Here is a 27,435-nt window from a genome sequence, read left to right as displayed (position 1 = left end):
TTTGAAGTTCAGTGACAACTGTTTGATTTCTTCAGAGTAACTTAAATTTTTTTTGAGAGGGGGAGAAAACAGCTTATCCCCCTTAGGTTAAAATGATTGATCACGATTGAATGAACATGATTCATTGAGATAATGTTTATCTGTTTGAAAAGAATGCTGTCATTCTCATGCTGGTGGTAATACTACCATATAGTCTGAGTGTGTGCAGTAACATAAATGTGCTAAATAAATAAATACATATGTAAAAACACTGAAAGCAGTTAATGGGAGCAGTTTTTGCCTATCACAAACTTTTTTTATAGATTTCAAACAGGTGTGTGTATGTAGGATTCTGCATGTTTGCCAATACGGATAGTCCTTGCTTTACCTCAATCAAGACCGGCAACTCTTGCTATGCCGCACAATTAAGTAAGACATCATGACTACAATTTATAATTTCACACCAGCTTCTTCATTGACTCTGCTTGTTGGAAGTTAGCTGTGAATCATGTAAATGGAAATCACATGACTGGGATGCTTCACTATCATAAATTCAAAGACTGTCCATAAAGTTACTTTTTCAGTGCTGTTGTAACTGCTAAATAATTGCTAAACAAGGCAGTTGTTAAATGAGGACTATCTCTATGGCTGGGTTCAATTCAAATTAGAAAAAATTTCAGAGGCAAGTTTTCAAGAATGACCAGCTATGTACGTTAGCAGAAGGGATAACTTTTCATTCCATCAGAGAGAAATGGATTAGGTAAGTGTTTTTCTACATCACATGAAAGCAACCCAGTACAACCTGTGTACCCAGGAAGGCTTTGAAACCAATTGGAAATTTTAAATCTCCTTACATGATATCTTAGACTTTAAATGCGCACTTCAGTTTAAGGTAATGAGTGTCTTAAATATATACATTTTAAAAACCTAATGTGTGTATGTCCCCAAGTCATCCTTACATGAATCAAAGGAAATGTTTGCTCTGAATGTTTACAGATACCTACTTTTGAAAGAAGTGGGAGTGTAAGTTGATACTGATAATTCACTTTTGTAAATGCCTTCCTTCCTTCCTTCCTTCCTTCCTTCCTTCCTTCCTTCCTTCCTTCCTTCCTTCCTTCCTTCCTTCCTTCCTTCCTTCCTTCCTTCCTTCCTTCCTCAAATGAATTCCTGATCTTGCCATTGTCAAAGTCCAGAAAACTACTTGTTCACTTTCTGTTCTGTCTCCTGCTCAGTGGTGCCTGAGCATCTGCTGATTGTTACTCTGCTGAAACTGTTTTCCACTGTTAAAAACATTTTTTCACAGCTATCATTGTACTAGATCTGCATGCCACACTGAAGCAAGCTGAGCTGTATGAGAGTTACTGAAATTCAGTTTTGTGTAACTCAAAACTGTTTCAATGACCTCCATTTTTGGTTCATCTTTTACTTCATTTTGATGTCCTCTGAAATACTGTGCATAATTATAAGATCCACCTGATTCCTGCAGACCTTCAGTTTGCTTTTTTCTCTTTGTCTTAGTTTTTTTTTAAAAAACAAAACAGTAATTTATTTTGCTTGACAGGCAGTTTATCTGTACCATTTTGTCTCTGAATAATGTGGATGTCTTTCAAACCAAAATAAATGGTTATTTTATATAATTTTATCACAAATTTGCTATAATAAATCATTCTCATACTAGGTTCAATAAAAGTTAGAGGCCTGAGCTAATCTCTTTAGAGGCTTTGGGTTGGGAAAGATAAGAAATACACACCTGTTTGAATCTATAGGAACAGAGTTTATTTTTAAGGTTCCAGATCTCTTTCTGACTATAAAATGCTGGGGAGCAAGGGAAAGAAGGAATAAATCCATAGCAAGCAAAAGAAGGATTGGAGAATTGCTGCTGCTCTTGTCTTCCACCATTCACTCATCTGATGCAAATAAGCTTGGAGTAAACATTTTTAGGTAGCCAAAACAGCATCATCAGTATGGAAGAAGGAAAAAATAATAGAAACATGGTAGAAAGAATTTCAAGACTCCTCCACAAAAAAAGAGGGACCCCCCCCCCCAGCTTTATATGATATATAGAAGCACAACAGTGCATATTAAATGAAATAAAATGGGACAATATCAGAGAGAAAAAAACATTGGTGGGTGCTATTGAATAAGACTACTACATGCTGCAGAATTTAGTTTTCAGGCTTCATTGGGTGGTCATTGTTGCCTTTTTCCTCACTTTAGTCTCTTCATCTCTAGCAGTCTCCTTGAACTTTCATTGAATTTCAAAATTCTAGATTACTGCCTTCCTTTCTCTGTCTGCAGCAGTGGTGTAGGGTCTTTGTGAAAGTGAGGTGCAAGATCAGTAGGGAAAGTCATATTCCGCTAGGTCAGATCTAGATATTTTATGGCCCTTTGGCTCTCCCTGTCTGTCTCCCTCCCTGCCTGGCTTGAGGTAAATTGGAAGATAGAAAATAAAATGTGACTAAGTGAGCTGCAGAGAGTGGGAGAAGCATCTAAGAGACTCCTTTAGTCTAGCAAGAGAAAGCTTTTCTGCACCTGCAGCAGAAGAGCAGCAGTCAGGCTGAGGCAAAGGCAGGCAAGGCTCTGGGCTCCTTCCTCCATCAATATGTGGGTGGCCCCGGTGGCAGAATTAAATTCAGCCTATTGGTTTGGTTCTCCACAACAGTCCCAGCTTCTCATGCAGCTCCTTTGAAGAATTAATTGCCCACCCCTGTGCCAGGTAGAAAATTAATCAACAAATGGCAGAGGTACCCTTTCAGCACAAAAAAGTTGGCATGAAATCTGTGTGGACTGCTGTCCCACACACAAGCAGAGTTTTTCCTCCACTCAAAAGCAAACTAAAGAAGACAGCAAGACAAAATTGCTTAACTGCAGGCATGTAACTTTTTTGCTGAACAGGCCTGGTATGTATCAGAACAGCGTTAATCTCTAGCTTTCATTATTATCTAATAATGATTACTTCCTCCTTGTAAAGGGGAAATTCAATCAATGGTCCATATGGGTGGGAAATAGTTTAATGTATTTGTAAAATCAGCCTTTCGACAGGTGCCGAGAGATCTGGTTTGATCTATAGGCCCTGTAGAGGCTTGAGATGGGGCCTAATTTCCAAAATGGTCAGTATTTTTAAAATTACTGTATGATAATGGGCCATTGAGGACTCTTCAGATGGCCTGGATTAGGAAATGGGAGGCCCTCATTATGGAACAAAGAAGACTGCAGATTCAGCCCCAAATTCTATACTTACGAATGTATCTTTTTGTACACCTTGAGAAAGAAACTTGTAATTAGGATTTTGGAAGTCTCTCTGTTGGTAAGTAAAGATACAGCAGGAAAAAGCTGTGTGTTATAAATCTTTGTACCCACCCAACCCACTGCCACAGCTGTCCTTAGTTTTATTTATTTATTTATTTTAAAAAAGGGCAGTTAGTATTTGAAAGCGAAGCGCTAGCTTCTAGCATAAATGTTGTTTAAAAAATGGGTCTAATAGTCATTGTTACAAAATCATGACTGCAGCCCAGGTTTTTGTTTAGAAGACTGCAGGGTGCTTACCTAAATTGAAAATGGGGGTGTAAAATTGATAAAAATATAAAGGCATGGTAAGAAGAAGTGATTGGGAAGAACTTCAGCTGTTTGTTTTTGGATAAATCAGTGTTTTACAATTGACCAAACTTGCCATGCCAGTCACTTTGAGAACAGTTTCACCTCTGTGAAACATTATTTTGTGAGATTGTTTTGTAAGTTGAGGACTAGGGGAATATCAACAAGGATTTATTTTCCCAGCAGCTGGTAAGCCTCCTCCTCCTCCTCCTCCTTCCCCTTCCCCTTCCCCTTCCCTGTCCCCTTCTCCTTCTCCTTCTCCTTCCCCTTCCCCTTCCCCTTCTCCTTCTCCTTCTTCTTTTTTGACAAATGCTTCCCAGGGGGATAATTAATCCTTGCCTGGCAGGTTAAAAGCTGATTTTTCACACTCTTATTTAAAAAAAAACACCACCTCAGATTTAAAGCCAGGGTCCAGGAATCCTGTCTTGAGCAGCTTCCCTTTCAGCTGCCTGGAGAGGAAAAAGCTGCCTAGTGAAAAGAAGCTGCCTGATCTCGGGAGAGGGAAGCCGATGCGGGGAACAAACAAAGCTGTGGTTTTGTGGCAACTGCCAACTGCAAGCTTAGAAGCTACCCAACTGTAGGTGAGTGTCTCCCCCAGCTCCTTATAGATCAGCAGTGCATTTTTCAGTGGGAGAAAGGAGCGGGTAAATGGCTCAGAGATTTACTGTGGACAACTTAAAAAGTGAAGACTCCAGAATATGGCTAAATTCGTCATCATATTTATCTGTGAAACATGGCTCAATGCATCTCTCCCTGACTCCATTACCTCAGTAAGAGATTATCATGTTTACTGATCAGCTTGTGAAATCCGTAGAGGAGGTGGTGTTGCTATCGTCTATAAAAAGTCCTTATATCTAAAAAACATCCAAGTTACCCAAGAGCTTGCTCTTCCTGAGACCATCGTCTGTGAACTGTCCTTAAATATCACATTTCAATTCTTACTATGTTACAGAGCCCCTGATTATGACATTGAACATGTCGAACAAGCTAAATTCACTACTAACATGGGCAACAACCTCCCATACACTTTTATCTTTCTTGGTGACTTCAATCTACCTCACATTAACTGGACCCAAAACGAATGTAAAACATACATGCAACTTTCTACAATGCTGTAACAAACCTGGGACTGGAACAACTAGTAACCAACAATATTAGACTTAACAACTGCCTTGATCTCATCTTCTGCAATAGTTTGAATTCAATTTATGGAATACAAATTAAAGAACCCTTTTCCAACAGTGACCACAGCATGATTGACTTTTGTCTCAACATACATCCACACAAAAATCAACACAATGATGTGATCCCCAATTATAACTTCAAAAAAGGCAACTATGATCTTATAGACAACGATCTCTCATCCCTTGATTGGCAATTTCTATTCACTGGATGCAATACTGTTGAAGACCATTACAAAATATTTTTACTTGAAGTCAAAAGAGTCATCAAACTATATGTACCAATAACAACTCCCAAAACCAGAAAAAACAGATTACCCATAACAATAAGGAAGCTTCAATCCAAAAAGAGATCACTTTGGCGGAAAAATAAATCTGGTCACGTTGCCAACTTCAAAAGCCAATACAAAAATTTATGCCACCAGATAAAGAGTAAATGCACCAATTATCACATTAAACAAGAAAAAAACCTACGCAGCAATTCCACACGCACTTTCTACAATTTTGTAAACAACAAACTAAAAGACTCAAGGTGCATCCCACCCCTGAAAGGACCTAATGGTAAAGATTGCAACGACGACACTATTAAAGCCAACCTCTTTAACACATTCTTTGGCTCAGTATTTGTAAACAGCAATGGATCATACCCAGTATTTCCTAGTCGAACCACAGACAACTACAATGATCTAATACATATCGATTTTACAGTGTTGACAATGTTGAAAAAGCACTACACAATCTAAAACCATCTCCATCTATTGGACCGGACGGAATATGTGCCTACTTCTTAAAAAAGTTACCCACTGCCATAGCCGAACCTCTAAGCATAATCTTTGAAAAATCTTTCAGGACCAGCTCCTTGCCATGGTCACAAGCCACGATCATTCCCATCTTCAAAAAGGGAGACCCCAGCCTAGTTGAAAATTACAGACCAATCTCCTTATGCTGCGTCACCTGTAAAGTCATGGAATCAATTATTAACCAATCCATTATCCTCCACTTAGAAACAAACAACCTACTCTAATAAACCATTTGGTTTCAGAAAAAAACTATCCTGCAATCTGCAACTCTTACACTGCAAAAACATATGGTCTACACAACTCGATCAGGGCAAAGCAATAGATGCAATCTACATAGACTTCTGTAAAGCCTTTGATTCAGTGGTACACTGAACTAAAACTAAAATCTTATGGTATCTCTGGACACCTGCATAACTGAATAGAAGCATTCCTCTCAAAAAGACAACAAATGGTCAAAATTGGGAGCGTCCTATCAAATTCTGTACCTGTCAACAGTGGTGTCCCCCAAGGCAGTATTCTAGGACCAACTCTCTTTATACTCTACGTAAATGACCTCTGTGATCATATTAAGAGCAACTGCGTTCTCTTCGCTGATGATGTAAAGCTATTCAACACCACAGACAATACTGCTACCCTTCAAAAAGACCTCAACTATGTATCAGAATGCTCAAACAAATGGCAACTTCAAATCTCAACAAATAAATGCTCTGTCTTACATATTGGCAAAAAAAAATCAGAAAATAAAATACAGGCTGAATAGTCAAGACCTTGTTGATGATCCAAACTCTGTCAAGGATCTTGGAGTACTCATCTCTAATGATCTAAGTGGTAGACCCCACTGTAACTACATAGCCAAAAAAGCATTAAGAGTTGTTAACCTAATCTTACGTAGCTTTTTCTCTGGTAATATTACACTACTAACTAGAGCATACAAAACATTTGCTAGACCAATACTCAAATACAGCTCATCAGTCTGGAACCCGCATTATGTATCTGATATTAACACAGTTGAGAAAGTCCAGAAATATTTCACAAGAAGAGTTCTTCACTCCTCTACTTGTTGCAGAATACCTTGTGCCACCAGTCTTGAAATTCTAGACCTAGAAAAACTAGAACTATGCCACCTTTGGTCCGATCTAAGTATAGTATGTAAAATCATACATTGCAATGTCCTACCAGTCAATGAATACTTCAGCTTCAACCCTAACAATACAAGAGCAAACAATAGATACAAACTCAAGGTTAATCACACCAAACTTGATTGCAGGAAATAAAACTTCAGCAACCGAGTGGTCAATGTCTGGAATATTCTACCTGACTCTGTGGTTTCTTTCCCAAACCCCAAAAACTTTAATCTTAGACTATCTACTATTGACCTCACCCCTTTCCTAAGAAGTCTGTAGAGGGCATGCATAAGCGCACCAATGTGCCTACTGTCCCTGTCCTATTGTTTCTTTTATTTTTCTTATATGTATCCATGTATTCATAACTATGTTTTTACTTATACCTATTATCTTGTAAGCAATTGACAAACCAAATAAAATAAAATAAATAAAAGTATCAATAAAATCATTTCAGCAGTACCTTAGCACAGACAAAAATGGCCTGCTCTCAGTGTTGATCTGGAACTGACTAATGAATCATTCTAACCATTATAAGCAAGGATATGAAAAGAATAAGGCCCATTTATATAATACAATTGAATTAATTCAGATCAATGTGAGATCTGTCTAGCCTGAACAGGCCATTTGAGATTGTAGACTTTCTGCTCTAGACCCAGAAATCTATTTATTTTAAATGATTTATAGAGCCACCCATCTCACATTAATGACTCTGGATGGCATACAAAGATTAATTTATCCCATCCTGCTCCTTGAACACTAGCAAAGCTATTCAGCCAATTCTTTTCCTAGTCCTTAAACTTAAAACTTCAAATGTTGATGTCCAGCAGAACATGAAATGAGGTGTCTGAGTTTTTTACATACTGGCAATTTTTATAGGTGATGCACAGGGTGCAGGGAGATTATAATTTCTTGCCCCATTTCTTGTTTTTATTAGTATTTTAATTTTATTGCCAGAATGAAAGAGAAAAAACTAAATACCAGTAAAGGGTAAATGCAATTTGAATAGGTTTGAGGAAGTTTAATCCATATTTTCCCTTCATGGTTTCTTTTGCTGTGCAGGAGTGAAGGAATCCAAAAGAAAACAGACATACTTTTTTTTTGCAATATTAGGATTCCTCTGAGAATATCTTGAAATATGTAATAGTAATTAAATGTCTTCTCTGTTCTAGGCTTCACTTTCTTCATTTTGTCCAGATGGTAGTACCTCTGATCTTGTAGGTGTTTTTGATATAATCTATGATACAGAAAAAATATATATAGATCTCTATTATGGAATATTTTTCTAGCAGCCATTTCAGGCACCCTTCAGGGTATCAGAGGTATCATTAAATCTGAACATAGGTCCTCAGATAATGTGAATAAAATGGATCTCTCCCAACTATTCGTTTGTATGGATTGTCTACTGACTAGGAATGGGAGCAAACAATTACTATCTCTTTCAAATATATAGAAAACTAGCAAGTCATGTAGAAAGCAAACCCAGTATTGGTATGGAAATATTTTTGTGGAAGTATTTTTTAATGGGAGGATCAAATCTCGATTGAATCAATCCTCACTTGAAGTGATATACTCCTAAGATAGGTTTATCACTTCAAAAATAATTAAGCCCAGTTCTAATTCAGTTAATAATACTGACTTGCCTTATAGACCTGCAGTATAAATAACTAAGTAAGCATGATTAAATAGAAGTTTATAAAGCACTTGAATGAAGATTAAGGTGATGTATACTTCAAGTGTGATTTGGAAAAAGTGCTTGGCCTTCAGGTAAATATTGCACTGAGCTGTTCATTCAAATAATCTGACCTTTTTCAGGTTTCCGTGTAAGCTTGAAAGATTGTTTCTCCAGAGAATCTGCTCCTTAAAATTAAGGTGACTTTTGCTGGATAAACTGAAAATATATGAAATAGATCATAATTCTTCAGTGAATACCAGAGAGCTGTTTTTATAATGTCTAGTGCCAAGCACATCCTCTAAGTCTTATTTGAAGTGTGTAGAGCCCTTGTCGCCTTCTAGTCACAAGGAAACAAATTTGACTCTTAAATGGTTAAATTGCTCCTTCTGTTAGGATATTTTTCCCAGTATTCAATATACCTGCCTAAAACTTAAGTACAATTATTCCATTATTCCTTTGAAACCTTCCCCAAATGTTGCTTATGTTCTTTACTTTGGGGTGAGAGAGAATTGCCCTTAATTTATTCTGTCTGGTACTCTTCAAATATTTTCTGAATGTTTATATTTCCCTTATTCTTCTGAAACACATTTCAGCTCAGTATCTAGTAAATAGACAAGGTAGATATCTTTGATTTTGTTTGATAACTGTTTTTCTTGGGATTTCTTTGTGTTCTTCTTGTTCTTGTTACGCTTGTATAGAACTTTCTTTAATCAAAGATTTTCACACACATTACACATACTTCTCCTTATCTTCTCTGCTGAATTTTATAGCTGTGCTTCAAAATGGTAGCTGTTTAAGAATGCTCATTTCACTTAACCAAAATCATATATTGATCATTGCATTGTGTAGTGATTAAGCCAAAATCTAGGTTAAAATTCCAACCTACTTATGGAAGTTTCTGAGTGACTATGCTCAGTTACTCTCTTTCAGCACAACATAGGCAATAAAATGATGGAAGGCACACTTGGGAGATTCCTATATGAGTTCCCAACAGAAAGTTGTGGAAGGACTTTGATAAAAGACAAATTTTAAAAGAAAGAAGCAGTGGACTTTGGCTTTTGAGGCACTATGTAAGTGCATACTATAATATTGTACTCTTTTATTTTATATAGTTTCTAGGCACTTCAAAGTCTGGTCTGAAGAATACTTCACCATCAGTAAAGGCCTAGGACTTATTGCAAAACAGTCAACAGATTCTTCAAAGAGAAATCTAATATAGGAGTAATTGCTCCTCTGTTACTAAGTGCGACTGGAATTCTAAATAAAAATTTAATACTCTATAAAGACGGAAGATCTTATTGGGCAGAAGGACTGTGCTTGGAAAGATAGAATTTAAACCATAAAATGAAATTATTTCTAATGAAAATTTACTCATAAATTTGCGGTGTTTTGGATTTAAATTAACACCAGATGGAAAGTGCTTTATTTCATGGAAATAAGTTTCATCATAGAATTTTATGATGCCTTTCAAGTTGCTTTTTGCACCTGCATCTAACATTGTGTGTAAGGGGTTAACTGGAAGCCGTTTTAAAAGAACATGTATGAATTGGTAGATGGATTAGGATACTTGATTCTTGATACCTCAATAAAGTAGTCTGTGACCTAATTGCAAAGAAAAATTACAAAACCTGAATTTTATGTTTATTTATACCACATCCAGTTTTCAAATATGTACATGAAATAAGACTTTTAAAATTAAAGTATTATTTACAAATCTTTGGCTCTATAATTACAGATTGCAGCTTAGAGATCAATAGGTTAAAGCCCTGTGTTATTTGCCAAATACCACAAGATGGCAATGTTTGAGAAATGTTATGTCCTGCTGTAATCACCTGAGTGCTTTTTAAATGAAAAGCTGTGCTAAGTAAAGCACCAAGGCAGAATTACTATAGAAGAATTTAAAGTCTCAATTGCCTAAAAACATTAGAATTAGAAATTCTTGTGTGCTAATGTCAGTAGGAATGTTGCTTTAATTAACGTAATATCATAGCTTCTAATGAGAGTATATTAACTCATCGTAGTACTCCATTTTGGTATGAACATGCTTTGCAGAGCACAAAAAAGGAGTAAAAGTAGCTAAAAAACCTAATTAAGAGTAGGAGAGAAGAAACAAAGGCAACATAGCTAAAATTAGCTTGTACAAACTCCATTCATTGCATCTCTATGGATCCTTCTACCTTTACTTCCAATAAACTGCATCATGTTTTCCCTTCATTTCTTTAAACTAGTCACCTTTTCGAGGATATTGTCAAATACCCCCAACCACAACTTTCTTGGACTTCCCTTTTCTTTAAATTGGTCAGTTTTGTTTTCAGTCCACATTCATTCATATCTATTCATTTGTAATTATCTCTTCTGGTTTTACCACCTTATATACTTCATTCCGATTGCATTCAATTGACTGTTTTCTCTGACATACCCAACTCTCACTTTCATATAACCAAGCGAACAGATTCACACTTGTACACACAGCCACTTCTGCTACACTGGACAAACATTCATTCCTCACAACACACTAGTTTCTACCCACTATCTGTCCACCAGCAATTGTACATCTTAAATTTATTCTTTTTGGAATGAATGTTTCAAAATATACCAATTCTAACAGGGTACCCAAATTTGCTTATTTGATCTAATTTTGGACCATTTGTGTATAGCTTGTTATAATTAATTTCATTTTCCATCTCAAACACAACTACCTTAGTCCTTCATACATTCATTTTCAGCTCCTTGTTCCTCATTGCCTCACACAATTAATCTAAATTACCATTCAGTAAATTATTTTAGTTCTCGAAAAGCATCACCTACATTAGAAAATACACATATAGACATATTCCCAACTGACATACTTCTCATATTCTCATAACCATTTATTTTATATAATAAAAAATATAGCCTTTACTATATCATTTTACAAAGCTAAGTATTGAATCATTCCCTAAGATGTTTGTTTAATCTCATTTACGCTTCATTATGTTACTCTTATTGTAGTCGGCAGCTAACCTGGAACTCCTTATTCTTGCAAAATATTCCACAATTCAAGCCTATTTACTTAATCACTTGTTTTCTCTAAACAAATAAAGATGCAACAAGCTTTTTTTCCTTAATGAACGGTTGAAATGTGAAACTGTTTTGTATATGAACACTTCCCAAATTTTGTTTTGTTGAAAGGTGTCAAAATGCCTTTCTTTCGAGAATTCGATTTTCCTGCTGGGAGAGCTCCGGCGCAAGGATACGGACAACTGCTTGAAAGCTGGATCTTTTTATTTTTCAGGAAGGCGGAGAACAGCGAGAAGTCTGTGTTCCTGGGCTAGCTAGCTTCTTATGGTAAGCCCCTGGTTTTTTATACCTTTTCTCCCTTTGTAAGTTGATTTTGTGTGAGTGTTTGTATTTGTGCCTAATGTTTCAAATCCTGTTTGAGTTTGTTTTTATTTCCATCAGAGGGCAAACTCCGCGGGGTGCGGAAGGCAAACTCTGCAGGGTGGCCAGATTGTATTATTGGTTTTCTGTAATCTCTTTTAGCTTTAAGATAGTTTTTCATATTTGTTCTGTGGCAATCTCCTGTCTGTCCCTTTTGTAATTTATATTTTGTGTCTTTTGTCTGTTTGTTATTTGGTATGTCCTGTGTTTGTAAGGGTTTTCTAAATTATCTTTTGTTTCCTTTTCCTATTTGTCTAGTTTTCTTAATTACTTAGGCTTTTGTCTATAGGGATTCTTTAACACTTTTTATTTGATTCCTTTTCCTATGTAAGTTTTTTTTCTGGCTGACCTGATGTTCCCCTTGGGCTTTTCCTGTTTTTTGTGGCACTATTGCCTTTGTGAAATTCCCTTTCCACAGCTTGTTGTCTTTTTAATCAGAATTCTGCCAGATTATAGCATCTTCCAATTGTCAGATATAGACGCAGTGTTCAGATACAGTAAAGATGTTGTGCTCCCATCCATATTTTAACATTTCTTGTTATATCTTTGCAGCCCCACCACTTTTTGACACTTGTACAATATTTGATATCTTTTTCATCACTTTTTCTTTAACTCTAATATATGTTACAGCATCCATGGATAACTAAAATACTCCTGCTAGCAGTTTCTCATTTTAGTTTCATTTCAAATAATTTCATCTCTTCTGTAGCCAGGCCTCATTTAGCAATGGCCCCCGTTAAAAACTGTTTGCAAATACTTATGGTAGTAAATGGTAGTGAAGTTTCCCCCCCAACAAATGTCCACGCTTTTATCCACATTTCTGCCCCTGACAACAATGCATGCTAGATTGAGAATAAGGCTGGCATTGCTGAGATCTTTATCTGAGACAGCAGCAACAGACATCTTTACAATCTCTCTCTCTCTCTCTCTCTCTCTCACACACACACACACACACACACTCTTAGTCATGTAGTTTGCTTAGTGACTATTTCGCTGGAATGAATTGCAGCCATTAAACAAGAAGATAATGTATTTTTAATCCATTCACTCTGCTGCAGACCTTTATTCAATCACCTTGCGATTTTTTTTTATTTCCCCGAAATTTACTCTGTATTTTGTTCTACTTCTACCAATGAAGTTTATCAAATCCTAGAGGAGAAAATGTCAACGCCATCTGATTAAAATGGGGAAGGGGAAGACTTGGAAAGAAAACCTGAATAGGCAACTCTTACCAATGCAGAGTCTTCTCAAAGACTTTTGAACACACAGGGGGCTTTCATACCATCAGTGGAGATGATATTGTGGAATTTAAAAAGTGTGGCTTCCATTTGAAATCTCTCTGGTGTATGTTGCTTCTCTTCACAAATACACTAGGAGTCCTGACCCTATGACTCAAACATAGGTTTATTTAAGACTTCCAGCATTGTCATATAAGCACATCCTCATGTGGCTAGGATAGTATTACTTTATAATCAGAATGACGATCACAATACAAACAATACTGCTTTTATTTCCATATTGGCAGCATAACCAGAATATATTCTACATTCTTGTCATAAATTAGTATGTTTAAATAGGTATTTTGTTAGCTATATATTTATAAAAAAAGAAATCATATAATCTAGAATCCAACAATAACTATACATGTCCAAGAAACCTTTAAAACCATGTGTACTTGTCCTCTTCTATTTCTACTTTGTAATTCCAAGATGACACCACACACTGTTCCTGTCTTCTCAGGTTATTTGAATTCCAATTTATAATTGGATCACATTGAAGTACTTGACATTAAACCCCCTCAGACACCTTTATTTAGGACCTCCATCTTGACTGATTCAAAAGATTATTTTTATTAAGGTAGATTGATCTGATGAATCTGGTGATTAAAAGTGTTAAAATTAAAACAGGGAAATTCACTTTATTACTTGGCAGTAATATGTTGTTAACTGAATGCATTATCATTTTGTATGAAGAATGTTATTTTTATTGAATCTGATTGGAAAACTCCCAAGTAGTGGCAACAAGGGAGTGGATATTGACTTCTAGGCACGCAGTTGATCATGAGATGAAGCACCAACAAAGATCTTAATATATTTGCATTAAGAGTCTTGATTTTAAAGACAATTCAAAAGCAATTTGAATTAAATAGGCTGCTCTGGTAAATGCTTAGGATATATTTATCAATTGGAAGCTTTGTCAGCACAATATAATGGAAAATATGGCACTAAGTCACCACAGACAATAACTTAGATTTATAATAGATACACAATTGCTGTAGCTCCAAATAATTCACCTGAACTGTGGATAAGATATGGGCTTTATTTACCAGGCATGCTATTGAATTAACCCATTTTCTTGGCTTGTAGAAATGGATTGGATTCACATCATATGCCAATTAGAAAAAAAATGAATTTAAAATTAATCAAATTTAGGATGTGGAAATCCAGCTGTTATCTTTTTAACTGGCTCAATTAATTGTGTTGGGTGAAAAAAGTCTCAAAGAGTAACTTTTATAAGATTTACATTCTTACTTCCATTTATCTAGTTTACCATAATCTCTGAGTAGTCTAAGAATGATATTTTTAATAAGATAGCAGCATAAATGTAGTTAAAAATAAAATTTAAAAAAGGAGAAATATATTTCTATTTCTCTCAGCACTAATTCCTTACTACTTTTTGCAAATAATCCCACACAAAATCACTGTAATTTTCAGAACAGTATATTTAATATCTTGCTTTGCTTTGGTTTCTCTAAAACAGATCTGGCAAAAGAATATCTTTACAGAAATTAGCAAACAGTATCTTGGTTAGTTTCATTGGAACTATGTATATCTTTAATCAATAGTAGGGCCCATCATCTGTCTGGATGTTCTTATACATGTATTCATATTGCAGGTAATACTTGTTTCTGTGAAGACACGAAAGACTATTCCTTGAACTTATAAACATTATTGCAATATAAAGTATTCTAAAGTTCATTTTAAGGTAGCATTCTATTTATTTTGCTGAAATAAAAGCAATATTAATTTCTGATTTTTTAAAATACTTTTCAAGGTGATATTGTATTTTTATTTATATGTAGGAAGAAACAATTTTATTTTGATGGGTCTTCAGGAGTATGTTTGGGTTCGGCTTTCCCTTTCTCTAAGAGGATCAATTCAGTTCTTGCTGAAGATGAAACAATGGGCTCTGATGGTATATCACCTGAGGTTTCATTTTCTTCTTTCTCTTTGAGTGGTAAGGTTTCCTGAGCATCAAAGAAAGTTTCATTTTTGTCTGTTGGACTTTCTTCACCCTTTCCTTCTTTTGAATCTGTTTCCTTTTCTTTGCCCTCTTCCTTGCTCTTTTTTGTTGGAGATGAAAAACCTAACTTAGGAAATTTAAACCATCCTGCTTTTTCAGTTTCTTTGGCAGTATCATTGTCTAATTTGGATGAATCATCAGGTTGAACTTTCTGTTGAGCTTCAGGTTTTGACTCTGATGTTGTGTCGTCCATAGTGGGAGAAAACCCAATACTTGGAAACCAAAGTTTAAATCTACCAGATCTCTTACTATCTTTTTCATCTGTGACCTCATCAATGTTACTTGTAAATGCCATTTCTCCTGCAGTTTCTATAGCAGATTTAGATATCTCTATTGGTTCAGAGTGACTCTCTGCAAATTCACCAGAAGACTGTATGTCAACTGTAAAGGATTTAAGTGTTGTCAGTGTTGCAGCAGAAGAGGTCCCTTCAATATATTCATAAGTTATATCCTTCTCTTTATCAGATGGTTTCACTTCACTCAAACCAGCCTTTTGTGCTGCTTCTCCTGTACCTGAAAGTTGATGATCCTTATCCTCAAATATTTCACCCATACATTTTGTAGAAGATAACTTAACGGGCACATCTAAGCTCACGTGTGATTCTTGGATTTTCACTTTGAGAAGTGAAAATCCAAAAGCAGCAGTTTTAACTTCTGATGGAGGAATCTCAGATTCTTTTACTATTTGAGTGGAGAAGGATTCCTGTATTTCAGCAACATCACCACAGCCAAAGCTAGATTTACTTTCCATCTTTATTTCTTTACTTTCAGTGATTGATCCTTTAACCTGCACTGTTTCACTTGAACTAAATGGATCATCAGGCTGTAGTTTAATTTCAAGTGGTGCTGTTTGAATATCTGGCTCCTTCAGTGTTGTAATTTTAGCGATTGACTTTTGAATGTTACTGTCCATAGTGTCCATTTTCTCTTTAAGAAATTCAGCACTAAATTCCTTTGGCACTTGTTTATGCACATACATTGTTGTATCCACAAAAGAAGAGTCTGTAGATTGGAATTTACTTCCAACTTGTGGTCTCTGAATGGCAGGTTCAGACAATGTTGTAATTCTGGCTTTTGATTTTTGAATATCATCTCCTTTTTCTTCAGGGAACATAGTCTTGAACTGCAATTGAGAAATATCACCATCGGCAGTATCCTTTATATCCACTGTCTCTTCTGAAGTCAGTTTTTCTCCTTCAGAAATTCTATGTGTGAACTTGAGCATTTTGAATTTGGGCATTTGGAAACTTTCTTCTGCATCTCCAAGTTTTTTATCCTGAAATTGGATTCCTGACGTTTCTCCCTCAGGTCTAACTAATGACACCTCCGTCTGCACTTTTGGTGAATCAACCTGCATTTCTCCACCCTGAGATTTACTGCGCAAGTTGGCAAATTTTGGTATCTTGAATTTAGATGCTTTCGTTTTACTTATTTTCTCTTTCTCTTCTGCTTTCACTTCACCTTCTTTAGGCAAATCTTTTTCAAAGCCCTCAACTGGGAAATCAATGATTTCAAAGTCTTCATCAGTGATTGAAACACCTACTTTAACTTTGGAAAGAGTAACAGCAGGCTCTTCTAGGTCAGATTCAATACCAGGAACAATGGCATCACTCTTTGTGGTAGACCACCCAAACAAAGGCAAACTGAATGTTGGCATTTTGAATATACTTTCTTTTCCCTGAGAATCCTTTTTTGGTGACTTCTTTTCAGCCCCCATCTCTTCAGCTTGTCTATCAAGACTTTGCAAAGGTTCTGGGTCTGTAATAGAAGCATCAATTTTCTTTCCCATTGTAATTTCAGTAGGTGGTATCTCAGCCACTGCCATAATGTCTGGTATGACTTGGGGTTGCTGAATGGTCATCTTAGTTTTAGGGATGTTTCTATCAATATCCATCTTTGGGATAGTGCCAATGAACTCAGTTTGAGAACTTTGTCCTTCTGCACCATCTTTAACTATATCAGCATACGTTTTGTGTTCCAGGTCACTAGATTTCCTGCCAATTTTTTCTGAGGACTGTAAAAAACTACCTTCATCCATTAATTGGTCAGTGGTAGACTGTTGTTCTTTCTGTACTCCAACATCCTCTTTAGGAAGCATGACTTTTTGTTCTGAGGTTTTTTTTTCACTGTCAAGTTCCCTTGAGATGGTTACAACTTCAGGAGATTTTGCTTCAGCTTGTAATTCAGTAACATGAGCTTCTCCAGTGATGTCTTCAATTTCAGCACCACTTTTTTTTGCCTTTGAAGTACGACCAAATGAAGGCATTTTGAATTTGGGCATTTTAAACCAACTCTGAGATTCCTCAGTCGGAATTTCTTCAGAAGTTCCTTCATCACTTTTAACTTGTAAGGGCTGAGTTTTTCCACCAAGTTCCTCAGATTCTGTAGTCATTTGAAACTGAGAAGCATCAGATTCAGGTTTTGATAAAGTGATTCCACTGCCTGACAGATCTGAAATTTCACTTTCTGACAGATCTGAAATTCCAAACTTTGGCATTTTCAGTTTTGGCATCCTAAACTCCCCTTCTGTACCATCAGACTTCACACTTGCACTGTCCAAACAAATGTCACCTTTGAACTCTGTTTCTAAACATTTCGGTTCAAATGAACTTTTTGTCATGGACACCTTAGTATCACTTTTGAGTAAGCTGATATCTGGATCTGTCTGGAATGTTTTGATTTCTTCGATTTCACCTTTCAGCATTTTTACACTTATTTCTGTCTCCTCTACTTTTCTTGTAGTAAAACTGTTTTCTATGTCAGGTATTTGCACCAAAGCTCCATCACCTTCCACTACTGTATCTACTTCTGCTTTTGGTAGCTTTGTCTTAGACAGTGAGATTTTGGGCATAATTAAATGAGGTCTTTTTACTTGACTTTTTTTGGTGGCTATGTCTACATTTCCATCAGTATGAGCTCCTTGATCTTCTGAAAGAGTTACTTTTGGTTCTGTGCCTGTATCAACTGATACTATACCAAGACTAGATTCTTGTAGAGGTTCTTTTATATTTGTTTTAAGGCTTGCTTCCTTTTTAGGGGACCAGCTCAATGATGGCAATTTGAACTTTGGCATTTTGAAATGTCCTTTTTCTTCTCCATCTAAACTTTCTCTCTTAGTTATTTGTCCCTTAGCTTTTGGCTCCTTAGCTGCACCATGTAAATCCTGAGTGCTTACCTCTGACTGTGTGACAGAAATATCAACAGATGGTATGCCTACTGCTGAAGTCTTCACATCAGCTCTAATAATTTGGGGCATTTTTATTTTCTGTTCCAAAACATCCTTTTTTTCACCAAGTACATCAGACTCCATTTCAAGTGTTGAAGCTTCCACTGCAATATCAATAATATCCGCTGTTGTTTTCAGCTGGGGAACGTCAACATCCTTGGATAGGCCAATAGCAATATCTGGAATTTTTCCTTTAAAAAATGAGATCCCAGAGTTAGTGATTTGATATTTTACTTTTTAATTTTCTTTTAATTTAACTGTAGTTTTTAATTTTAATTTCTGTTCCACTTACAAATATTTCAGTCTCTCTACTCTAATTCCCAATACTTTCATTTTAGGAACCTTAATTCCTGCTACTGGTTTATCATTTCTGTCATCGACATCATCTGGTTATAACTCTCATTTTAAAAACTGACATCAAGTGAAAGAACTTGAGATTTTAGGTAAACTGATTTCCATATCTATTGTAGAAGCTTTAATTGCTGGTCTAAAATGTTCTGTTCTTGGAACTTTGGTCATTTTAATACTTTTCTAATATCATTGTCAATGGTTTCTTTATCTAATGTTTCTTATGAAATATCTTTTTCTTCCTTAGAAACAGACACTGTCATGTCATTATTCAGTAACAGCACACAGGTATTTCAGCTTCATTTTTGGCAAACTAGAATGAAGCCTTCTAATAGTCCTTTCTTCCATAGTTAGTTTCAATTAAAAAATCTATTCTTGTTTAAACTGTAAATGAGAGATCTTCTCTGCTTGTATTAATAGCAGTGGAACCATTAGATTCTTTCTTGAATTCCAACTAAGAAAAATTTGAATTTTGGCATCTTACGTTTATTTTTTTCTCATGTCTTTAATTAATTAATTTCATTTTTTTTATATTACTGCTGCTTAAATCCTAGCACCTGATTATGTAATATAAAATATCTTCAGATGGAAGGACAATATTTATCTCTGAACTTTTAATACTGGATTTAACATAAGGATACTTCAGAGATTTCAGATGATCTAACATCTAAAATTTGCATCAGAAATATTATCTCAGTCCTGCATACATTTATCTTTGAAGAGTCAGCCTTTCTCTTAGGTGTGCTAAAAATCAGAATCAATTGATTCTTCACTTTTAGCTCCTAAATTTGAATATATGTAGACAATAAAGGTTAAGTCAAAACCAGCCCAACTCACCAGAATAATATTGTTAGTAGGCAAGTTTTCACTTTTGTCAGATTTAAAAGGAGCTATTTAAATCTTTGAGAAACCAAATTAGGTATATAAAAACTTAAACTGGTATTTATCCTACCAACATGACAGTGAGATTCCAAAATATCTATGTCAATACAGGAACTTCTGTATCAGACCTTTCCAAACTACAGTAAGTTAATTCTGATAACTTAAGTTGCTTCACACAAATAAAACTACATCTACAGTAGATTTAGCGTGATAGGAACAACTTGCAATTCTGGTCTTAATATTTTCTTCAGACAGAATGTCAGTAGAAAGAAAATGTTGCAAAAGAATAAACAATACACTTAGGCTCTAAACTTTATTACATTTCTTAAGATTTTTCTAATGATCTAGAACTATTTTCAATGTTAGAATCCAACATTAATAATTCATGAAATCAGCATTGCAATCAACAGCTGCTTTGAATACTTCTGTTTCTATTAAAGGCAAGACGGCTTTTTCCTTTATTGCCATATTCCCATTAGAAGGGAAACTGCGAATCTCCATAGACATTAGAAGAGAAACTTCCAACATTGGCATTTTGAACTTAAATCCACCCACTTTCCATCTTAACCTTGCCCACCCACCCCCAATTTTTTTTTGCCAAATGGAGACTATACTTTTAAGTCAGGAGTTTTCAGTTCCATGATCACCTGGAATCTTTACATCAGATGATGAAAAACTAATGCCAGCCCTGGATTCTAGTATCTTCAACTGAAACTTGGTTGATGTCCAGGTTGACTTGGGCCCCTACCTTCTGATTTGGATTATTCCATGCTGGATATCTTGAACTTGGGCGTGGGAATTTTCATCTTACTTCCCTCAATTATGCTTTCAGCCTCCACTACTAGTATTGGCCTTGATTTTTTGAGGCAGGGGGAGGGGAATCAATTTTCCTTTAAGAAGGAAGATATTTGTCTCAATTTATGACAGGGAGATCTTTACTTCTGGAGACTTCAGCTTGGGCACTTTGATGCTAGCTATATTGATTCCAGACATTTTGCTTTCACCCTTCTCTTATCTCCATATCCAGGTTGGCAGCCTCAATTTCCACTTCTGGCAGTTTTTCAGCTTCAAGTTCATCAACTAGGATTTCAGATTATATGCTTTGGGGTGGTCTGCTTCTATGGAAGGTAGGGAGATTTCTCTCTGTGTAACATTTTCCCCCAGGGTAAGGAAAATTCCCAACAAAGGCATTTTAACCTTTGAACTTACTACCCTACCACCAAGATCAAAAACTCTCCCCTGCACAACAATCTTACCTGAAGAAGCTTGTACTTCTACACCGGGAGCATGCAGCTCCACAGTGATTGGGACCCAAGGAATCTTTACTTCAGGGGCTGCTATTCTGATGTCGCCCTCGAATTCATCTGTCTTAAGCTGGGGTTTTGTAGTGCTGAGCTCAACTTTTGGAAGAGAGGTGTGTACATCAGGCATGCTGGCATCAGAATCTATTTTAGGGCCCTTGATATCAGATTTGGAGAATCCTATACTGGGCATCTTGAACTTTGGCATGTGTATCTTCAGTCCTCCCCTGTCGATGGTGCCTTCAGCCTCTGGCAATTTTACGGCCGCTGCACCTTCAGACACTTCAACTTTCCCTTTGGGAAGGGTGATGTCAGTCTCAATCTTTGGCAAGGAGATCCCGACTTCTGGCCCTTTGAGCTTGGGGACCTTGATCTTCACTTCGGGCATTTTGATTTTGCCCTTATCTCCAATCTCCACGTCCAAGCTAGGGGCATCTACCTCCACGTGTGGAAGCTTAACATCAGTCTCAAACTCTGCAGAGGGCAGGGTCACTTCCGCTTTCAATTCTGTCTTGGGCAGCTCTGCTTCCACAGAAGGTACACTGATTTCTGCCTCCGGGATACCTTTCCCTTTGGGCACTGAAATTCCAAATTTGGGCATATGGAACTTGGGCATTTGGAATTTCTTATCCCCGCTTTCCAGCTTCACATCAGGGCCCTGCAAAGAAACCTTTCCGGTTGGAGCCTCTACGTCTACTTCAGGAGCTTTCAGTTCCAGGCTGGCTGATCCTGTGGGAATCTTTACTTCCGGGGCTGAAATGGTAATATCTCCTCCCTTCACCTCCGGCTTCTCAACCTGGAGCTTAGTTTCGGGAAGAGAAATGTCCACTTTAGGCATACTGACATCCACGTCGACTTTGGGACCTTTGATGTCTGGTTTGGAGAATCCCATACTGGGCATCTTGAACTTTGGCATGTGCATCTTCAGTCCTCCCCCGTCGATGGTGCCTTCAGCCTCTGGCAATTTTACGGCCGCTGCACCTTCAGACACTTCAACTTTTCCTTTGGGAAGGGTGATGTCAGTCTCAACCTTTGGCAAGGAGATCCCGACTTCTGGCCCTTTGAGCTTGGGGACCTTGACGCTAGGCATCTTCACTTCGGGCATTTTGATTTTGCCCTTATCTCCAATCTCCACGTCTAAGCTAGGGGCATCTACCTCCACATGTGGAAGCTTAACATCAGTCTCAAACTCTGCAGAGGGCAGGGTCACTTCTGCTTTCAGTTCGGTCTTGGGCAGCTCTGCTTCCACAGAAGGTACACTGATTTCTGCCTCCGGGATACCTTTCCCTTTGGGCACTGAAATTCCAAATTTGGGCATATGGAACTTGGGCATTTGGAATTTCTTATCCCCCTTTCAGCTTCACATCAGGGCCCTGCAAAGAAACCTTTCCGGTTGGAGCCTCTACGTCTACTTCAGGAGCTTTCAGTTCCAGGCTGGCTGATCCTGTGGGAATCTTTACTTCTGGGGCTGAAATGGTAATATCTCCTCCCTTCACCTCCGGCTTCTCAACCTGGAGCTTAGCTTCGGGAAGAGAAATGTCCACTTTAGGCATACTGACATCCACGCCGACTTTGGGACCTTTGATGTCTGGTTTGGAGAATCCCATACTGGGCATCTTGAACTTTGGCATGTGCATCTTCCGTCCTCCCCCGTCGATGGTGCCTTCAGCCTCTGGCAATTTTACGGCCGCTTCACCTTCAGACACTTCAACTTTTCCTTTGGGAAGGGTGATGTCAGTCTCAACCTTTGGCAAGGAGATCCCGACTTCTGGCCCTTTGAGCTTGGGGACCTTGACGCTAGGCATCTTCACTTCGGGCATTTTGATTTTGCCCTTTTCTCCAATCTCCACGTCCAAGCTAGGGGCATCTACCTCCACGTGTGGAAGCTTAACATCAGTCTCAAACTCTGCAGAGGGCAGGGTCACTTCCGCTTTCAATTCTGTCTTGGGCAGCTCTGCTTCCACAGAAGGTACACTGATTTCTGCCTCCGGGATACCTTTCCCTTTGGGCACTGAAATTCCAAATTTGGGCATATGGAACTTGGGCATTTGGAATTTCTTATCCCCTTTCAGCTTCACATCAGGGCCCTGCAAAGAAACCTTTCCGGTTGGAGCCTCTACGTCTACTTCAGGAGCTTTCAGTTCCAGGCTGGCTGATCCTGTGGGAATCTTTACTTCTGGAGCTGAAATGGTAATATCTCCTCCCTTCACCTCCGGCTTCTCAACCTGGAGCTTACCTTCAGGGAAGAGAAAGGTCCACCTTAGGCATACTGACATCCACGTCGACTTTGGGACCTTTGATGTCTGGTTTGGAGAATCCCATACTGGGCATCTTGAACTTTGGCATGTGCATCTTCCGTCCTCCCCCGTCGATGGTGCCTTCAGCCTCTGGCAATTTTACGGCCACTTCACCTTCAGATACTTCAACTTTTCCTTTGGGAAGGGTGATGTCAGTCTCAACCTTTGACAAGGAGATCCCGACTTCTGGCCCTTTGAGCTTGGGGACCTTGACGCTAGGCATCTTCACTTCGGGCATTTTGATTTTGCCCTTATCTCCAATCTCCACGTCCAAGCTAGGGGCATCTACCTCCACGTGTGGAAGCTTAACATCAGTCTCAAACTCTGCAGAGGGCAGGGTCACTTCCGCTTTCAATTCGGACTTGGGCAGCTCTGCTTCCACAGAAGGTACACTGATTTCTGCCTCCGGGATACCTTTCCCTTTGGGCACTGAAATTCCAAATTTGGGCATATGGAACTTGGGCATTTGGAATTTCTTATCCCCGCTTTCCAGCTTCACATCAGGGCCCTGCAAAGAAACCTTTCTGGTTGGAGCCTCTACGTCTACTTCAGGAGCTTTCAGTTCCAGGCTGGCTGATCCTGTGGGAATCTTTACTTCTGGAGCTGAAATGGTAATATCTCCTCCCTTCACCTCCGGCTTCTCAACCTGGAGCTTACCTTCAGGGAGAGAAAGGTCCACCTTAGGCATACTGACATCCACGTCGACTTTGGGACCTTTGATGTCTGGTTTGGAGAATCCCATACTGGGCATCTTGAACTTTGGCATGTGCATCTTCCGTCCTCCCCGTCGATGGTGCCTTCAGCCTCTGGCAATTTTACGGCCACTTCACCTTCAGACACTTCAACTTTTCCTTTGGGAAGGGTGATGTCAGTCTCAACCTTTGGCAAGGAGATCCCGACTTCTGGCCCTTTGAGCTTGGGGACCTTGACGCTAGGCATCTTCACTTCGGGCATTTGATTTTGCCCTTATCTCCAATCTCCACGTCCAAGCTAGGGGCATCTACCTCCACGTGTGGAAGCTTAACATCAGTCTCAAACTCTGCAGAGGGCAGGGTCACTTCCGCTTTCAATTCGGACTTGGGCAGCTCTGCTTCCACAGAAGGTACACTGATTTCTGCCTCCGGGATACCTTTCCTTTGGGCACTGAAATTCAAATTTGGGCATATGGAACTTGGGCATTTGGAATTTCTTATCCACCTTTCAGCTTCACATCAGGGCCCTGCAAAGAAACCTTTCGGTTGGAGCCTCTACGTCTACTTCAGGAGCTTTCAGTTCCAGGCTGGCTGATCCTGTGGGAATCTTTACTTCTGGGGCTGAAATGGTAATATCTCCTCCCTTCACCTCCGGCTTCTCAACCTGGAGCTTAGCTTCGGGAAGAGAAATGTCCACTTTAGGCATACTGACATCCACGCCGACTTTGGGACCTTTGATGTCTGGTTTGGAGAATCCCATACTGGGCATCTTGAACTTTGGCATGTGCATCTTCCGTCCTCCCCCGTCGATGGTGCCTTCAGCCTCTGGCAATTTACGGCCGCTGCACCTTCAGACACTTCAACTTTTCCTTTGGGAAGGGTGATGTCAGTCTCAACCTTTGGCAAGGAGATCCCGACTTCTGGCCCTTTGAGCTTGGGGACCTTGACGCTAGGCATCTTCACTTCGGGCATTTTGATTTTGCCCTTATCTCCAATCTCCACGTCCAAGCTAGGGGCATCTACCTCCACGTGTGGAAGCTTAACATCAGTCTCAAAATCTGCAGAGGGCAGGGTCACTTCCGCTTTCAATTCTGTCTTGGGCAGCTCTGCTTCCACAGAAGGTACACTGATTTCTGCCTCCGGGATACCTTTCCCTTTGGGCACTGAAATTCCAAATTTGGGCATATGGAACTTGGGCATTTGGAATTTCTTATCCCCTTTCAGCTTCACATCAGGGCCCTGCAAAGAAACCTTTCTGGTTGGAGCCTCTACGTCTACTTCAGGAGCTTTCAGTTCCAGGCTGGCTGATCCTGTGGGAATCTTTACTTCTGGAGCTGAAATGGTAATATCTCCTCCCTTCACCTCCGGCTTCTCAACCTGGAGCTTACCTTCAGGGAGAGAAATGTCCACTTAGGCATACTGACATCCACGTCGACTTTGGGACCTTTGATGTCTGGTTTGGAGAATCCCATACTGGGCATCTTGAACTTTGGCATGTGCATCTTCCGTCCTCCCCGTCGATGGTGCCTTCAGCCTCTGGCAATTTTACGGCCACTTCACCTTCAGATACTTCAACTTTTCCTTTGGGAAGGGTGATGTCAGTCTCAACCTTTGACAAGGAGATCCCGACTTCTGGCCCTTTGAGCTTGGGGACCTTGGACGCTAGGCATCTTCACTTCGGGCATTTTGATTTTGCCCTTATCTCCAATCTCCACGTCCAAGCTAGGGGCATCTACCTCCACGTGTGGAAGCTTAACATCAGTCTCAAACTCTGCAGAGGGCAGGGTCACTTCCGCTTTCAATTCGGACTTGGGCAGCTCTGCTTCCACAGAAGGTACACTGATTTCTGCCTCCGGGATACCTTTCCCTTTGGGCACTGAAATTCCAAATTTGGGCATATGGAACTTGGGCATTTGGAATTTCTTATCCCCCTTTCCAGCTTCACATCAGGGCCCTGCAAAGAAACCTTTCCGGTTGGAGCCTCTACGTCTACTTCAGGAGCTTTCAGTTCCAGGCTGGCTGATCCTGTGGGAATCTTTACTTCTGGGGCTGAAATGGTAATATCTCCTCCCTTCACCTCCGGCTTCTCAACCTGGAGCTTAGTTTCGGGAGAGAAATGTCCACTTAGGCATACTGACATCCACGTCGACTTTGGGACCTTTGATGTCTGGTTTGGAGAATCCCATACTGGGCATCTTGAACTTTGGCATGTGCATCTTCCGTCCTCCCCCGTCGATGGTGCCTTCAGCCTCTGGCAATTTACGGCCACTTCACCTTCAGACACTTCAACTTTTCCTTTGGGAAGGGTGATGTCAGTCTCAACCTTTGGCAAGGAGATCCCGACTTCTGGCCCTTTGAGCTTGGGGACCTTGGCGCTAGGCATCTTCACTTCGGGCATTTTGATTTTGCCCTTATCTCCAATCTCCACGTCCAAGCTAGGGGCATCTACCTCCACGTGTGGAAGCTTAACATCAGTCTCAAACTCTGCAGAGGCAGGGTCACTTCCGCTTTCAATTCGGACTTGGGCAGCTCTGCTTCCACAGAAGGTACACTGATTTCTGCCTCCGGGATACCTTTCCCTTTGGGCACTGAAATTCCAAATTTGGGCATATGGAACTTGGGCATTTGGAATTTCTTATCCCCCTTTCAGCTTCACATCAGGGCCCTGCAAAGAAACCTTTCCGGTTGGAGCCTCTACGTCTACTTCAGGAGCTTTCAGTTCCAGGCTGGCTGATCCTGTGGGAATCTTTACTTCCGGGGCTGAAATGGTAATATCTCCTCCCTTCACCTCCGGCTTCTCAACCTGGAGCTTACCTTCAGGGAAGAGAAATGTCCACCTTAGGCATACTGACATCCACGTCGACTTTGGGACCTTTGATGTCTGGTTTGGAGAATCCCATACTGGGCATCTTGAACTTTGGCATGTGCATCTTCCGTCCTCCCCGTCGATGGTGCCTTCAGCCTCTGGCAATTTTACGGCCACTTCACCTTCAGATACTTCAACTTTTCCTTTGGGAAGGGTGATGTCAGTCTCAACCTTTGACAAGGAGATCCCGACTTCTGGCCCTTTGAGCTTGGGGACCTTGACGCTAGGCATCTTCACTTCGGGCATTTTGATTTTGCCCTTATCTCCAATCTCCACGTCCAAGCTAGGGGCATCTACCTTCACGTGTGGAAGCTTAACATCAGTCTCAAACTCTGCAGAGGGCAGGGTCACTTCCACTTTCAATTCGGACTTGGGCAGCTCTGCTTCCACAGAAGGTACACTGATTTCTGCCTCCGGGATACCTTTCCCTTTGGGCACTGAAATTCCAAATTTGGGCATATGGAACTTGGGCATTTGGAATTTCTTATCCCCTTTCAGCTTCACATCAGGGCCCTGCAAAGAAACCTTTCCGGTTGGAGCCTCTCGTCTACTTCAGGAGCTTTCAGTTCCAGGCTGGCTGATCCTGTGGGAATCTTTACTTCTGGGGCTGAAATGGTAATATCTCCTCCCTTCACCTCCGGCTTCTCAACCTGGAGCTTAGCTTCGGGAAGAGAAATGTCCACTTTAGGCATACTGACATCCACGTCGACTTTGGGACCTTTGATGTCTGGTTTGGAGAATCCCATACTG

The 27,435-nt window shown here is 39.3% G+C and overlaps 2 protein-coding genes across 2 annotated transcripts; both read right to left on the bottom strand.

Annotated features, from left to right (window-relative positions):
* Positions 1 to 13,154: 13,154 nt before the first annotated feature.
* On the bottom strand, positions 13,155 to 22,163 carry LOC148128282 (uncharacterized). Its single transcript, XM_087922267.1, has 2 exons — positions 20,786 to 22,163; positions 13,155 to 18,490 (listed from the first exon to the last, which is right to left on the bottom strand). Exons 1-2 carry the CDS (start codon positions 22,161 to 22,163, stop codon positions 14,865 to 14,867), a joined length of 5,004 nt encoding a protein of 1,667 aa, XP_087778393.1. The 3' UTR covers positions 13,155 to 14,864.
* A 905-nt stretch (positions 22,164 to 23,068) lies between these two features.
* On the bottom strand, positions 23,069 to 23,906 carry LOC148128281 (uncharacterized). Its single transcript, XM_087922271.1, has one exon. It carries the CDS (start codon positions 23,897 to 23,899, stop codon positions 23,069 to 23,071), a length of 831 nt encoding a protein of 276 aa, XP_087778397.1. The 5' UTR covers positions 23,900 to 23,906.
* Between the last annotated feature and the right edge of the window lie 3,529 nt (positions 23,907 to 27,435).

The sequence above is a fragment of the Pseudonaja textilis genome, chromosome 1, assembly GCF_049901715.1.
Source record: "Pseudonaja textilis isolate UNSWEBS1 chromosome 1, rPseTex1.2, whole genome shotgun sequence".
In the NCBI taxonomy this organism is placed as follows: domain Eukaryota; kingdom Metazoa; phylum Chordata; class Lepidosauria; order Squamata; family Elapidae; genus Pseudonaja; species Pseudonaja textilis.
This window is presented reverse-complemented; position numbering and strand designations above follow the sequence as displayed.

Bases quoted from the DNA above. Each gene is read 5' to 3' on its own strand.
- LOC148128282 (XM_087922267.1), bottom strand. From the start codon at position 22,163: ATGCCCAAGTTCCATATGCCCAAATTTGGAATTTCAGTGCCCAAAGGG. The intron at 18,491-20,785 runs GTAAGATTGTTG...CATTTTTTAAAG, and splicing joins AGAAGTACAAGCTTCTTCAG to GAAAAATTCCAGATATTGCT.
- LOC148128281 (XM_087922271.1), bottom strand. From the start codon at position 23,899: ATGCACATGCCAAAGTTCAAGATGCCCAGTATGGGATTCTCCAAACCA.